This window comes from Rhododendron vialii, chromosome 3a (genome assembly GCF_030253575.1).
Source record: "Rhododendron vialii isolate Sample 1 chromosome 3a, ASM3025357v1".
Classification (NCBI taxonomy): domain Eukaryota; kingdom Viridiplantae; phylum Streptophyta; class Magnoliopsida; order Ericales; family Ericaceae; genus Rhododendron; species Rhododendron vialii.
This window is the reverse complement of record NC_080559.1, coordinates 11,966,684-11,983,190: the sequence shown is the minus strand read 5'-3', so window position 1 is coordinate 11,983,190 and position 16,507 is coordinate 11,966,684. Positions and strand designations below refer to the sequence as shown.

Here is a 16,507-nt window from a genome sequence, read left to right as displayed (position 1 = left end):
TGGCCTTCTATTTATAGGCAAGCTCTCCCTCTCCCTCCATCATGGCCGCCCCCCCCCCCCCCCCCTCCTCTCTCTCTCCATCTCATTTTTTTGTTCAAGAAATCAAGCTTTCTTGGAAGATCAAAGGCCAGATTCTAGGCTTGCATGACTAGGTTAGTCTTTGAATTTGATCTTTGAAAGATTTTGTGGTAGAAAGGAGGTTTGTACAAGATTCTTGTGTTAAACAATTTGATATTTGTACAAAAAAGGACAATGGTGGTTATACTTTGGCTAGGAAGAGTAACAACCAAGGATTTGAAGTACAAAGAAGATCAATACCAAGGTACACATCAAATCCCTCTTCTTTCTCCTCCTCTCTCTCTCCCTCTCGGCTTCTCTCTCCCCTCTCTCTCTCTCACGGCCTCTCTCTCCTCTCTCTCTTCCTCACGGCCTCTCTCTCCTCTCTTTGTACTAGCTATACACATATATATGTACTACAATGTGCAAGAATACAAATAAAATATAGGTACTTTTAGTACTAAAGATCAAAAGTAGTCTTAAAGATCAAGATTTCCCCATTAAACTAATAAATGGGCACATGTGTACTTAAGACGATTAAATATTCAACCAAGTACCTACATCTATGTATACTTAGGTACTAAGCAATCTTGGAAGATCATCTCCCCATTAAATTAATCTAATTGAATACAAACCCCAATATAATATAATATTAGGAGTACTAGGAAAACTTAGGTCTTAAGTCAAAAGTACATACTTAATAAAATAAAGGTACAACATCACACGGGCAATTAGGAAAAAGACTAGTTTAATAAACCCTAGTACTAGTTGAAAGAATAACTCTATTACCCAATGGATAATAAATTTCTTAATTTTTATTGTCCAATGGACGATAGTAACTAGGGAACTTTTATATTAAAATAACTCAAAATATCCTTTTAAAGCATGTGAACAAAAGCCCTATATTTAAATATAGGTGTGGTACCAAGTACCCCAATAAAGTAAAAGGTTAGGATTCTCCCTATTAAAATAATAATAAAGTACAAGTACTATTTATTCAATAAAGTACTTTGAAAAATCTAGGGTTTAGATATACCCCAATATTTTAATGCATAAAAGTACATGGGAATCCAAATCTTGATTATTAAAATAAAACCTTGTACTTAGTAGGAAGATTTGGGCTATTACCCAATGGATAATAGTTTTTCTTGTGGTTAATAACCAATGGACAAAAGAGTAAGGTACTTTATACATTAAAGTAATACCATGGTACTATAAGCTAGTATATATATATATATATATATATATATAGGTACTTTATAATCAAACAAGTACTTTAGATAGAAAACTAGATTTACTCTATTATCCAATGGACAAAGAAATCCCTAACATCTATTGACCAATGGATAAAGGCACAAAAAGGTTCAAGGAGGTTCATCTGGTAACTAGGTGAGTTGGTTGCTCGGTTCCTCCAACTTAATCGATTGGAATACTAACTAAATTGGTCGAGTAGGGTTTCTAGTCGAGAGTTAACCAATAACCAAAATCTAACTATGACGGAAATTAACAAGAAGTCATATAGTCACTCAAGAGAAAATAAGTAATTCAAATAAAATTCAAATATTTAACGAAATTTTTACTGACCAAAAATCAGGGCTGTTACAACCGAGGTCTAGATGTTCGCACAGAGCTCGCGCAAGGAAAGTCTGTTATGCCAGAAGGGGTCAAAAGAAGATACGTAGGCAAAAGCAATCACTATGGTCAGATCTGATCATATGCTCCGTAACCGCTTCGCTCCTGTCGTCACATATGACGTCACCCGAGATGGTTACCCGAGCGTATCTCCCACGCACTAGCTTGGAGGGCAAGTAAATCTAGGTCTATAAAAGAAAAGGGATACTCATCTTGGAGAGGTATGTCATTCTACCCTAACCCTAGATCTATATTCTCCTCTGAGTTCTGACTTGATCGTCGGAGGGTCACTGGGCTACTTCAACCCTAGTAACTTGTTGCAAATCTAGAAGCAGGAGAACAAATCTACGGAAGGAGAACCCTAACCCAGGCCAAGGTCCCGACAAATCGAACCCTTACATGGGCCGTGAGTGGTTTGGCGGTGGCGGCGGGTTCAGCCCTTTACTCTGCGGCGGCAAGAGCTCAAGTTGGTGCGGTGGGTCATCTCGAGAGTTGTTCTTCCCATACCTTGCCTCTCCCCTTGTTCTCTACACCCACCTTCACGAGTGTAATTGATGGATCCGGCTCCGGCGTTTGGTTCCATGCGGCTTTTTGTTTTGTTATTTTGTTTTGATGTTTCTTGTATTTCCGGAACGGTAGTGTCCTCTGTTGTGTTATACTGTTTATTTGTTTAATATGAATCTCAAGTTTATTGCAGGTTAAAAAATGAAAATAAAAGAGAGTAATAGACGTAGTGGCGGAGCCAGAATCTCCACTTGGAGAGGCCGAAGTAAGAGGAGGAAAAAAATGGGCATGAATGAAACTTTTCAATATCCCACCCATCCCAAATGTAGCACCACCATTCATTATATACGGTAGTTTGTAGTTTCCGACTGTCGAGAAATTAAGACAAGTATAATTAGTTCAAATAGCTAGCCATGTCTAACCAATGAATTAGTTTTGTTTTTTGGAGGAAGCACTTGCGTGAAGAAGCTATTTGAAATCATGATTTATTTTTTAATTTTTATTTTCTTTCTTTGAGTTCTCTAGGATATATTTTGATCGTTGGGCAACAAATATTGTAAGAATGAATTGATGATCCAGAATCCACTTTACAATTGTACAAGGAATAATCCAAAGAATGCATTCCTTTGGATTCCCATACTTCCCCCCCCCCCCCCCCCCCCCCCCATTAAGGCACAAATCCTAAAATTAATTACCTCTTCAAATAACTTTCACTTGCTCTGGATTAATAATTGCACATCACTACTATAGTTTTTCCTACATTTTTATTGTGTTTCCCTCTGTAAATGGAATTTGGATTATTTCTGGTTCCCTTGTAAATGGATATGGATTTGTGGAAAATTAATTTCCCGGAATTTCTTTTCACTTTCCTTCGTCCTTCTTGTCAAAACAAGGTACTATTATTTTCCAGGAAAAAAAAACTTTTCTCGACATAGTTGGAAATTCCTATAACATAATAAAAATGGACTTCGGGTTGGCGTGGAAATTCCTATAACATAATAAAAATGGACTTCGGGTTGGTGCTATGCTGTGCGATGCATCCGACAGCTCGGATCTCATCTCGGCAACTAACGATCGGGAGCCATTCATTGCCAATATGAGATCTGAATATCGATAAATATATTTTTGAAACACATTTTCTTCGACAAAAAACGGGAAAAAAAAGAGGATTTGATCCGGGTGTTCCCGATTCCATTTTCTCAAAAGAATCTGAATGTGTAATCAATATCCAGTGAACATGATTTCTGTCAAGATTGAAGCTCGCGCTTGACAAAGTATAACGGTTTAAATCATTAAAATGGACCCGGCACAAGCCTGAAAACAGGCATCTGCACGCTGCAGTTGAGGCCAACTGCTGAGCCTTCTCCTATTTTCTAACCTTCTGATGCTATAACAAAGGAAAACGCGAGGACAAATAAGTGGAAAGTAATAACAACAAATTAGTCATTTTTCCACACACAAAAGGGTATTCAAGATGATAGAGCTGGATTCATTGTCAAAACCAATTCAAAATGTTGCATGGGTTCAAAGCAGGTATACACTTTAGCAAAGGCTCCTGCCTCTTTGTTAAGCTCTGGTGCTTCATTCTATAATATCCAAACTCTGTAAATATACGTTCGGACGAAAAAGAAGAAAAAAGAAAAATAGGTCATGAAAAAATGACAAAGCATCAAAAGCCTCACCAAAGCAAGTGGTTTCTAAAGTTTCAATGCCTCTCTAAACCCAATGCTAAAACTATTCTCTAGGCCCTTCTTTCCACCAACACCTGCATTTCCCATTTGCATCATCGCGACAAACTCATTGTAGTCTATTAGCCCATCCTGAAAAAAATTGTTCCAGAAATAAACAATCAGTTATTAAGCACATTTAACTACATTTAACTGGCACTTCTTCATACTAGAGTAACATAATCCTGTCCAAGTTACAAGTAGTCCCAAAAGCTTAAGCTGTTGGGAAATTGGCCCAACAATGTATATCAAGCTATCTAACACATTCCCTCACGTGCAACCCTGTCTTGCACGTGGAGATGCAAACATCCATACATATTGTGATAAAATGGAAGGTGAGAAACATAATGCAAACAGGGACATAAAGCAAATAGAGAGACTTGAACCCAATACTCTTGCAACCTGAGCTCTGATACCAAGTTAAGCTTTTGGGACTACTGTTAACTTAACAAATCCAAGTCTTGCAATCAACTTGGATCTGGAATATAACCTACGAGCCACGGACACTCACTATTCGTGTTGTGACTTCCATTCAAGCATCGTACGTGTCAAATATAATTCTGAAACTCAAATTCAAGATAAAATTTGCAAATGAAAATTTAACCCTAGAACTTGGATTGATGTCAGTGAAATGCGCAGTGTCTAAAATATACACGTACCAAAAGGCACAAAATTTTGACACGCATTTGGTTTTTCATCGGGAAACCACAACTCAGAATGACTAGAATGGATTTGCAGGTCTCACCTGAATGGCTTATTACATGGCAAAGTAGATAGAAAATATTTCATCAAATGAACTGAGATCTTGACTGAATTCACAAACTTGGACAAGTTTTCAGCTGAATTAGCAGTGTTCAAATATTGGTTCTCTGCATCCAACTTTTCCTGTATTCATAAACATGCTATGACAATTGCAATCCATTCTGTGTAACTGTGTAAGCAAACTTATTCTAGTGATGAGGAAACTCTTCAAGGCCTGGCCCTTCGGCCCATCCCTGAAGAGTAACCCCGCATACCTACAATCACCCACAAGTCACAACCTATGTTAAATGTACTCTTTTAGCTTTATGAAGTATCTGTGTCAGACACTAGGGAATGGGACCAGAGTTTGACATGTCTATTTGGACATTCACCTGGCAAGTTAATTTTGATATTGCTGAGGCATCCTAACTGCCCGGTAGACTAGCTTGACTTTACCATTTAAGAAAAAAAACAATCCTACATTGTTCATCAAATGCCCCAAGAGACCTTGTAAGTGTCACGTATCTTAGAATTATACTAGGAATACTAATATACTGACATGTTCCTGGTCCTTTAGATAAAAATTAGATGAATCAGACACTCGCACCCGACACCCTTACTATTAGAGTGGTATAATAATGGAGGTGAACAACTTACATTGTCCTGATCAACTTCTCGGATCATTTCTTCCAATCGAACATCCTCTAGGCCAAACTCCTCGCATGCTTGTTGGAGCTCATCCGGGGTGATATAACCACTTCCGTCCTTATCGAAGTAGGAGAAAGCCGCAAACAGGTGATCTTCTTTCTGAACTTTGTTCAGATGCAATGTCGCAGCTAAGAACTCCCCATAATCAATTGTTCCACTGTTATCGACATCTGCCTGCAGTTTCATAATATGCAGCAGGATCAGCCACAATTTACGTTGGAGTATTGGAGGCATTAGAAACCCTTACAGAACATTAGAAACACTTCAATATATTACAGTCAATAACACCAAACCTCTGCTCAGCATTGTATAAGAAAACAAATTTTGACCATTCAAAAAACCAAACCTCTGCTCAGCATTGTTTAAGAATTTCAATTATACTGTATCATTTAGCTCACAAAACAAACGATACTTTTTATCAGATAGACTGCTACTTACAGCTTGCATTAGATCATAGATTTCAGAGTCCTTAAGATTAGCACCAACTCTTTTCAGTCCAGCCTTAAGTTCTTCAAAAGTAATTTGACCACTGTTGTCTGCGTCTATCATCCTGAACATTTGTTTCAGGCCAGCGATTTCTTCCTCAGACAGGTGCTCAGCAATAACCTGCGAGGAAAAACACATTATTCTTTAATGGATCAACAATCATAAGAAGGTTTTAAAATAAGCAACCATGAAAGGAAGACTTTATGGGACAAGAATTTCCAGTGCACTGACTTACTCTGAGAGCCATTTTCTTGAGCTTGTTCATGGCAGAAAATTGTTTCATGCGACTTAAAACTGCAGAATCAAGAGGCTTGTCAGGAGCAACACCATCGACTTGAACCCAAGGGTGGCCTGTGAGGAAATTAAAATTCATATTAGAACAGGTTCTCCATGTAAATGTCCTGCAGATTTACAGGAAGCTTCAGGATTGAATCATGAAAACAAATTCAACATTTAGGTTTTACAGGACGGTACAAATAGAGCAGATAATATAAAATTTCCATAGACATTTTGGACAGTCACGAATGTGAAGAGAAAAATAGAAAATTATCAATCCAAAAAAAGCAAATTCATGCAAAGTAAGAAGCAAACTACCAACTGAAAACGGAGTTTTCAACCAAATATAAACCCGCGTAAGTCATCTGCAATACATTCAAAGCAGGAAAGAAAATTGATACCTTCATTTTGAACTAAAAAGGTGATCAAGAATAGGAAGAAGAAAGAATGACTAAAGCTTGTACAAACTCATCAAATATTTATTTCTTGACAAATAGCTGGCGAGACTACTTGGTTAGAATGATCCTTTAGATAAGCAAAATCAATCTTGAAACCACACTACTTGAAAATCTAGTGAAGGGAATGGGTAGTGAAAAAAGCCATTATGCTCTGGAAACAAGCAACTATTCTCTTCATACCCCTTTTAAGCTAGTAGTTAAGCTAGTAGAGATTTGACTTGCCCAAATGCATACCATACAATAAGAGTCGTGCATTTACTCTACTGTATAAAATTCTGACTGGGAGTTGATTCAAAACTTATGGTCCAAAATTGACAGATAAGGTGACCTACACAATTGTGGATTGAAGGCTACTAATTATAATTAGAGATGGAAAACTTATATTGCCCCAAACTTTCATTAGCCAGGCAAACTAAGAGACAATAAATGTCAAAAATCCGATTGCCTAGATGATTTATGAAACTATTCAGTTGTTCAGGAAACGGAAATTCTGTATTTACTGCAGGCAACTTCAATGCCATGGAGTTAGTGTTGGCTCCACTCATGTGGTGTTTGAGTTAAACTAAAATTGGTGGAGTCCAATATAAGTTTGGTTTATCAACGTGTATTTAGATCGGGATGGGGGAATTCAAAGTCCACTAGGAATTAAATGTGCATGGGAATAGGATTTCACATGGACTAAATTCTTTGGGTATTCTTTATTTGACACTCATAGGAACCTAGAGAGTGGTAAGAGAAGATGCAAGAGAAAATAGAGAAGGGGTCAGAGAAAATAACGGGGGGGCGAGTGAGGACTCAACTACCCTTAAGCGAGGGGGCTCAGATAGGGGTGGGGGTTTCACATATTTTGCCAATCTCTCATTGTAATACTCTATTTTTATCAAAGGAATCTCTCTCTCCCATGGATGTAGATGTTTTGGGCCGAACTACGTAAACTTGGTGGGAACTTTTCTTTGAGTGTGTGTGTGTGTGTGTGTTTATTTTTATGGCTTGAATGAGATTGTGGTTAATAATTCACCACAATTGGTATCATAGCCATGTTTCCAACCCAAGGTGCAGTGGGCTTTGGCGCAGTTAAAGCACAGGAAGAATGAAACCCAAGAAAAAGATAAAAGGGAAGGGGGGGTGGTGTTTGTGTGTGTGAATCCGGTTGAAGGCATTTGGAAGTCACATCGTAGCTGAGGTGATGGCCAGGTTATATTTATTCTATCTGCGTATTTCCAACAGAAAAATTCAAGGCGCGGAGTTAAAGCATGGGTATGCAAGTTGTTTAGCCAGAGACGCAGGCATTGTGTTGTAATCTGCTGTGGTACAAGTAAATGATCAACGGCCCTGCAGATTCATGCCTTGCTCGGTTTGATTTTTTGGAAATTAAAATTCTTACTCAAAAAATACTCATTACCCCTACTTCCAATCATTACTTTACGCTCATTACCCCTATCTCCAATCATTATTCTCATCTCTCTCTATCTCTCACCACTCATTACCCCTACTTCCAATTATTACTCTATTTCTCTCTCCACTCATAACCCCAAAAAATTTCTCAAAAACTCATTCAAACACAGCATCACCGATTGGGACAAAAAAATTAAATTCTGGTCAGTTCATAGGGATTGAAAGACTGAGTGGCGATGAGTGAGCGCATATGATCAAGGTGGTTCATTCAAAATCTATTCCAATGAAGAAGGAAGACCAAGTGGATATGATTGGCTATTTGTGCAGACACAAGCGTAGTAATCCTCAATCATTAGGTGAGAAGAACAAGTCAATGGGAGAAAAGTTCGAGCAACCATTGCAGGATGCACACATGAGCATGACTGGGAACTTGTGCAGACTCGTTGGGATTGTGCTGTGACAAGTGTGAGTGAGTGTCAAGCATTAGGCAATAAGTACAAGTTCAGGGGTGAATAGTTCGAGCAACTGGTGGCGCATGGGTAGCGCGAGCATATGGTGAGCAGGATTGTGGGCACAATGAGGATGACAACAGGTTGCTGACATTCTCAAAAATTGAGACGAAGGAAAAGCCCTACAAAAAAAGGAAGTAGATCTATGTTCTGGGTTTTGTTCAAGGCGGCGAATACACCTTAAGAAATATGTGTCCAGAGTTCATGGGCCGCAGCATGAAGAGAGGTGGAGTCACGACGGGTACGCAGCATGTGAGTAAAGGACATCCAGGTTAGGGGGTGCGGATACGATTACCCCACATGGGTAGAGGGATTATGTTTAAATCCACCCGTGTAGTTTTTGAGTTGGACTAAAATTGGTGGAGTACAATATAGATTTGGTTTACATGTATTTAGATAGGGATTGTGGAGTTCGGAATCCACTAGAATCCAATGTGTGTTATTTATATTTGTATGAGAATAGGAGTTCACGTGGCATTACTATTCGTTGGTTTTTCAATTAATTGGGATTTAATATGAACCTAAGGACTAAGGAGGGGTAAGAGAAGATGGGAGAGTCAAACATAGATGTCAGGAGTGGGAGAAAAAGTAATGGTGAGCAAAGGCAATGAGAGAGGGCTAAATTACCCTTGAGCTTAGAAGCTCAGGTAGGGGTGTGATTTTACATATTTCGCCCCCGGCCTAGGTAAACTTGGTGTTTTCTTTTTCTACGTGTGAGTGTTTATTTTTGTGGGTGCTTCCGTTCGCTTGGATGTGATTGTGGTTAATACTTCCCAACAGCTAAGAGGTATGTCATCACAATGATCACATGTTTGAAAGTTTACAATAACCAATACTCAAGAGTCCTTTAATTCGTCATCAGTAAGAAAAGAAAGACGACAAACTAACTATAATAAGACCTTCCAAGTTTCATGAATTGTATTTAGAGCTCCCATATGCTTACTGCGCAGTTTCATATATTTCATGCAATGATCTCCCATAAAAAAACACCTACTAGGTTGCCATTGCCAAGTTCAAATCTATGTTGCCAAATTCAAATATATGGTGAGATTCCACTAGTGCTTCGGATGCAGGAGTTTGTATGGTATACCATGAAGATGAAAAATATGATTTATTACAATGATTGAAAGGACTAACATTACTCAATAGAATTTCCCTTTTACTTATCTTTCTTGTTCCTCTCTTGTGTAGGACAGGAACAATTCCGAGTTGTGAATTAAATGGTCCTAACGTCACAATGTAAATAAGTTAAATCAACACATCTGAAAAGACTCACACAAAACTTCATGTGCAGTTATGCGCTTTCTGGGGTCTCGAATGAGCATTTTCCTCACTATATCTTTTGCACTCTCTGAGATACTTGGCCAAGGATCAGACGAGAAGTCGAGATCACCATGCAGAACTTGTTCAAATATTCCTTGTTCGGTCTCTACAATCATGTGGAAGGGCAGGTGAAATATAACACCGGAAAAATGCAAATTTCCATAGGCAAGGAATTCCAAAATTCTCACCAGCCCAGAAAGGAGGAACTCCACTTAGGAGAATGTAAACAATTACCCCAGCACTCCAGACATCAGCTTCGGGACCATAGCGCTTTCGCAGCACTTCTGGGGCAACATAATATGGGCTGCCAACTACATCATTGAATTTTTCACCTGGAATGATCAATCAGTCACACAGAAATTTAGACTAGGGAGAGTGAAATCTATAGCATCACACAGCAACTGTCAACTCAAATGACCTAAGGAAGAGTGGAGAAACCAAATAAGAGGCAATGAAATACATACTGTACCGAAAAAAGACAGCGCGTGACATGCAGATGACCTAAACTGGTGTAGTTGAATTGAATTTCACAAGAACCAATGCAACCAAGAGTTTGAAGAAATAATTTATGAGGATTCTAACACATGGAGTACAGTCAATTTTGGATGACAAACGCTACTCCTACAATGTAAGTCCAGAACCAAATACACTAGCATGATTCTAGTCTTGATATTGCTGACTGAATTCACCTCAAAACTTAGAAGTTAGTACTATTTTTCTTTTTATTCTAAGATATCGAAAACACCTTGAACTGACCAAATCATCCTCCATAAAATTAAAAAAAATTAAAAAAAATTACTTTTACAAACTTATCCAATGGTTCAACTTCAACCTTCTAAACTGTCAATCCCCCAGTCCAGGGAAAAGGTTAATGTCGAATGGAATAGAATCTCGACTGACCAAATCTTACTCCAAAAAAAGCTTTTAGAAACTCAACTGATGGTATTATGAATTAAACTTAACCTTCAAAACCGTTATTCCCCTGGTCCACGAAATAATAATGTCGAATCAAATAGAATCTCACGTTCAATAATATCATGATCTCAACATAAAACAGGAGCAGAAAGAAAGTAAAGCACAGTAATCAAAAAAATTTAAAAAATTTACATAAAATAAAGTTATATGGTTTAGCAAAAGTAGTCAATTGATGACTACATGGGCTAAAGATGATTTGCAAGCTTCTATTATGAAGTACGAAATATTGAACAATATCTACTGACCCAGCATACAAGGAAATAATCGTTTAGGTTGATCCACAAACCTGTTCACTACATCTAACCACATTCAACCTCCTCTCAACAATTCCCTTCCCCTATTTCAGGTATGTCTTCACTCTCCTGAGATATTTTGACATGGAGGACAAGAGAGGAGGTTAAGGATGGAAAGGGAGCATGAAGACGGTTTCCTTTGCTTAGTAGGAGTTAAAGAGAAGCAAAAGAAAGAGATATCTACGAATTCATACAGCCAATTTTTATTCAGCTCATAATGAAAGAGGAAGAAGAGATAAAAATGTTTACTTCCACCTTCCCTCTCAAACAATACAATTGTATCAAAAGTCAAAACACAAGTGTGTAATTGTTAAAAAGACACGTCTTCCTTCCCCTTCCCCTTCTATCCTGCTAAACCAAACCAAGGGGAAAACAGAAAATGTTGCTCTATGAGTATCCATTTCATCCCTCTCATACTTTCCTCCTGCTAATCCATCCCTCCAGCCAAAGGAAGTCATGATGCCTCAACATTGTTTCTCAGAGAACCACAAAGATATCAGCGGGTCGAAAGAGAGAATGCCAACCCCTCACAAGCAACTCTTGCTTATGCAAAATGCAATTAAGCAATCCAAGCACAAAAATGCAGCAATGAAGAAACATAGAAGTCGTATGGTAGGATTGCTGGATCATTGTATTCATACAGCATTCAGAATGGCATATTGTATTCCCATTAAACTCTAAATCTATATATGTTAGACGTTATTACATGGTGGCATCAAAGCTACACAACTCACAAAATGAAAAAAGGATCTCGATGCAACAAAGAATTCATGTATAGTGCAGCTGTAAAAGCCCAACATAATAGAAAATGAAATTCCAAAAATACATTTGCAGAAGATCAGATGAAATCATAGAAATTAGGGAAAAAAGTCAAGTCATTAACTAAAGTAGGTCTTCATTTTGGATGCTATGTGCATATGCATACATTTAAGTTTATCAACAGGTGTTCTTTAAAAAATATGTGATTTGCCCCAAAACAAAGGCATTAGACATCTCCGGTGGTATGACTGCTATATTTGCAATCCAAACAGCAAGCTTAGAAACTCAATTTGTCCCAGCTCCAATAACAAAAAATGGAACTATCGTCTCCTATTTCAAAGTAATATTTATTAAAGAAGTAGTCAACAATCAAACCAACTGGGGTTAGCTCGGTTGACCACCCTAGCATGCTCCCAAGTGGGAGGTCAGGGGGTCATTCTTCCCCTGAATGGGATTCTTTGCTTACTTATTTGTTCCCTTAATGGGACTATCAGTTGAGCTTAGCGTGATTGCGGCATAGTTTGAAGTAATTCAGATGCTTGTAATAAAAGAAGTAATCAACGAACATGACATAGTCAAGAAAATTTCCATGACAATTATGCGAGTTTGTTGGCCTCTTTGTACACCATCTCTGTGCTGAAAAAAATATACAACAGTACATTAAAAACAGCACAAAATACAATGAGCCGAAAGGCACTGTATCAAGTAGTAACACATACTATAAGCTTTTCTAGAGACAAAAAACTAAAATTTTGCTCATAAATTTTAACTTGACTACCGAAATATACAACAGAAAGTTCATCATAGTAAAACCATGAGTAACCCTAATCTCACTAAAACAACCAAGATAACTGTGGTTATCTAGAACAAGTATTTCCACTTCATAAACCAACAAATCGTGCGGTGTACTACTTCGGAAACATGACGCATAATGCCATTTTCCATATGGTTCCATTTAGAATCATAACATATATTACCTGTTTAAGTCATAACAAGATAGAATTCAACAATATCAGGAGTATTATATACCTGGTTTGAAAAATACGGATAATCCAAAGTCAATTGTCTTGAGAAGCGAATCCTCCTTCTGGTCAACAAAGAGAAAATTCTCCGGTTTCAGGTCACGGTGCATAACCCCAAGAGAATGACAGGCTTCCACCACTCCAACAATGGTCCTAGTAAGCTCAGCAGCCTTTCTTTCTGTATAATGACCACGTTGTATAATCCTATCGAAAAGCTCACCCCCAGCGCACAACTCCATAACGACATGAACTGCCACGGCATCCTCATAAGCACCTTTGATCGATATCACGTTTGGATGGCCAGCCAAATGGTGCATTATCTGAATCTCCTTCCTCACATCCTCCACATCTTCTTTGCTCAATAACTTCCTCTTGGCGATCGACTTACATGCATACTCTTTCCCCGTAGCTTTCTCCACACAGAGAAAGGTCATCCCAAATTGACCCTGTCCTAGTTTCTTCCCCAAGGAGTAAAATTCCTTCAAATTACCGGTCTTCCTCTGCAAAACCGCATCTGTCCTAAGCCCTACACTAGCCAACCTCTTCATGTGCTTCTTGGGAGGTGGTGATGGCTCTTGTTTTTGTTCCACTTTTGGAATTGTCACCTTCGTTTCCACATTTGGAATTGTCACTTTAGTTTCCACTTTCGGAATTGGCTCGTTTGTTTCCACTTTTGGAATTGTCACTTGTCGAGGTGGTTTACTCTGAACACTCATGGGGGCTTCAGGTTCTTTTGCGGTTGTAGGCGTCTCGGGGACACTTTCTCCATCAGTGGTTGTAAGCATTGAGCTTTCCGGCAATCGGGACCCCCACACGGCATCGGAAACCGATTGCAAGAACCTATTCTTTGTAATGCTTGGTCCAACACAAGTATTCCCCATTGACACCCAACCCTTGCTACAATCAAATACCGACTCAACACCCCAACTTCACTTTCAACATTAAGATCTAACTTCGTTTCTTATCTTGAAAGAACAGATGAGATCTACTCTTTTTTTATCAGAACCCAAATACTATACCCAAGTCAAACCCACTATAACCAACTTAAACTTGTCCAAGATTGAATGAAAAAGCTTAGATTAGCTATTTAATGTTGCTTCAAGAAGATAAGATTGTTTTATACAAAACCCCAATACTATATCCAAGTCAAACCAACTATAACTGACTCAATTGAATGTAAGAAAGCCTAAATTAGCCCAGAACATGAACTGTAAGTAAATCAAATTCATAAACAATACCGATTCAGGTGAATCAACCAAAACCAAAGCAATTCAAAACATCAGTTAAGCCAGAAAGAAACCCAAATATTTCAAACAGATATCAAGCAATTAGCAAATACTATAGTAACAAATATCCAGAAAGATAAGAAACCCAGAAAACAAGCCCCAGGAAGAAAGCAAAAGAAAAACCCTAAAAGGGTTAGAGAGTATACCTACTTATCCAAGATCAAATCAAATCAAACCCACAAAGGAAAACGGTCCCTATGTTGGATTATAGAAAGGTTCAACATGGAAAGTCAAAGTGTTACCAAAGTACAGCAGTGAAGAGGAGGAGGAGATTGAGATCTTAAACAACAAGAGAGGTGACAACTAAGGAGTTGGATTGAGAGAGGAAATAGGCTACCTCTTTCTGGGTCCTTGCTGATTTTTTATACCATTTTTCTTTCTTATTTTTTGGTTGGAAGAATTGAAGTGGATAGAAGTGTGTGTATGTATATATATACATATATAATTTTTTTTTTTTCGGACAGTTGTGTCTGTTTGACTCGGTTCCCGCAAGGAAAACGCGTTGAGTCACATAAGTCTAGTCTAATCTGTAGAATTTTTTTCCTCATCGTCCAATGGATATATTTTTTTCTTTACTTTTGGAGGAAAAATTTCCAAGTTGAAATACCCAAATCTTTTGTAGTTTTATTACTCTCATGTGAGGAGGGACGGATTTGAGAATAAATTCTTTACACCGTCAATATAAATATTTATTTATTTCAAATCAATTGCATTGCACCACATCGCCATTTTTATTAATTGGGACCACTATTTTAATACGTGTCGCAGTGCAATTGATTTGAAAAAAATAAATATTTACATCGGCGGTGTAAAGAATTTTTTCTCGGCGGATTTATCATGGAGGGAGGACGTCAGTCTAGAATTTTTTTTATTTTGAACATCGTCAAAATTGTGGCCGAGCTAGAATTTTAATCCGAGAAGCCCGACTTAAGTGAAATATTTCCATTAACAAACGTACTCAGTATTTACGGCTTTTGTAGCACGTTAATACAATGTATATAATACGAGTCCTGCTACCCGTACAGATTTTTGTGCACAGATTGTGCACAGATTTCGTTGTGGGGCCCACCACGGGTCCCACACAAATCATCCAAGCCGTTCATTAAATGTAAAACATTTTTTCAAGGGTCCCCGTAAAAAATAAGCTCAATCCAATACCTATAGGTGCTTCATCCAACCATCTAACTTTTCATTCAGATTTTCGGATAATGAAAAGTTATACGATTGGATCGAGCATCTATAGGTATCGGATTGAGATTATTTTTTACGGGAACCCTTGAAAAAATATTTTACATTTAATGAACGGCTCGGATGATTTGTGTGGGACCCGTGGTGGGCCCCACAACAAAATCTGTGCACAATCTGTGCACAGATTGTATGTGTGTGTAGCATTTCTGATATAATACTATGTCATTTTTAGGTCGGCAATTGCAACGCCCATGTGTTTTATTTTCATCTTTGAAATATATTGGAAAAAATAATACAGTATGACGATGTAAAATAACTTTGATTTTTGACTAGATCGAATCAAACTTATTTTGGTTTTTATAGATTTCCATAGTATAATTATATAAACAATAATTAAATTACATATAATATAATATTTGTAAAAATTTCTCAAGTGGGGGTGGCCGAGTCCGCCTCGGGCCTTATACAGCTCTGCCTCTGCTGTCCAATCTCTGGATGATTACAACTTCTTCTTTTTTAATTTTTGGAGGAAAAAATTAGGGGCAATTGCTTTTTAAGAGGTAAATGGGTAGCTAATTGCAGAGTTATGGTCAAGGTTTTGGAAATTACCAGTCGCATGGAACAAAAATTTTAATTGCACTTACATGAAACGGAAAGTTGAATAGATGCATATACCCCTAGGGGATGCTTGTATGAAAACTTATTACACCTATATGGGCTCCCTTTGACAATAACATTGCACCTGAATTACATTTGCTCATTATATGAAAAAATGTTGCACTTCAAGTAAACTTATATGGCTCTTTAACAATAACATTGCGCTCGAATAGGGAGGGCTATGTGTTACAATGTATTGTCTTAATTGTAATCTTCCTTACAGTAACAAATCTTGCTCATTGTATGAACAAATGCGACACCTTAAGTGAAATTACATAGAACCGTTTGACAAATAACATTGCAACAGAATGAGGACCACTGGGTTGCTAATTTGTTGTCTTAATCTCACCCTTTGTTTTGAAAAAAATTACGTTTAATTCTTGTATGAAAACTTAGTTGAACCTTAAGTGAACTTTTACATGGCTCCCTTTGGCAATAACATTGCACTCCAATGAGAACGACTGGATTGACAATGCACTTTTGTAATATATATTTTTATTTTAGAGAAATA

General features: G+C 37.8%; 1 protein-coding gene across 4 annotated transcripts; it reads right to left on the bottom strand.

Annotated features, from left to right (window-relative positions):
• Positions 1–3,659: 3,659 nt before the first annotated feature.
• LOC131321024 (calcium-dependent protein kinase 1-like) lies at positions 3,660–14,553 on the bottom strand. 4 transcript variants are annotated; one of them, XM_058352019.1, is made up of 8 exons: positions 14,489–14,550; positions 12,873–13,762; positions 10,005–10,148; positions 9,770–9,922; positions 6,091–6,206; positions 5,808–5,975; positions 5,319–5,543; positions 3,660–4,013 (listed from the first exon to the last, which is right to left on the bottom strand). In XM_058352019.1, the coding sequence occupies exons 2-8, from the start codon at positions 13,744–13,746 to the stop codon at positions 3,891–3,893; spliced, it is 1,803 nt and encodes a 600-aa protein (XP_058208002.1). In that variant the 5' UTR covers positions 13,747–13,762; positions 14,489–14,550; the 3' UTR covers positions 3,660–3,890. The 4 variants fall into 4 exon arrangements, with proteins under 4 accessions (XP_058208002.1, XP_058208001.1, XP_058207999.1 ...); XM_058352018.1 differs by lacking the exon at positions 14,489–14,550 and adding an exon at positions 13,900–14,482 and having other exon boundaries at positions 12,873–13,850; XM_058352016.1 differs by lacking the exon at positions 14,489–14,550 and adding an exon at positions 14,298–14,482.
• Positions 14,554–16,507: the final 1,954 nt, after the last annotated feature.

Coding starts and splice junctions, on each gene's coding strand:
- LOC131321024 (XM_058352015.1), bottom strand. CDS start 13,746: ATGGGGAATACTTGTGTTGGACCAAGCATTACAAAGAATAGGTTCTTG. Junction 5,976..6,090: donor TCAAGAAAATGGCTCTCAGA/GTAAGTCAGTGC, acceptor TTTTCCTCGCAG/GTTATTGCTGAGCACCTGTC. Junction 5,544..5,807: donor TCTATGATCTAATGCAAGCT/GTAAGTAGCAGT, acceptor ATGAAACTGCAG/GCAGATGTCGATAACAGTGG.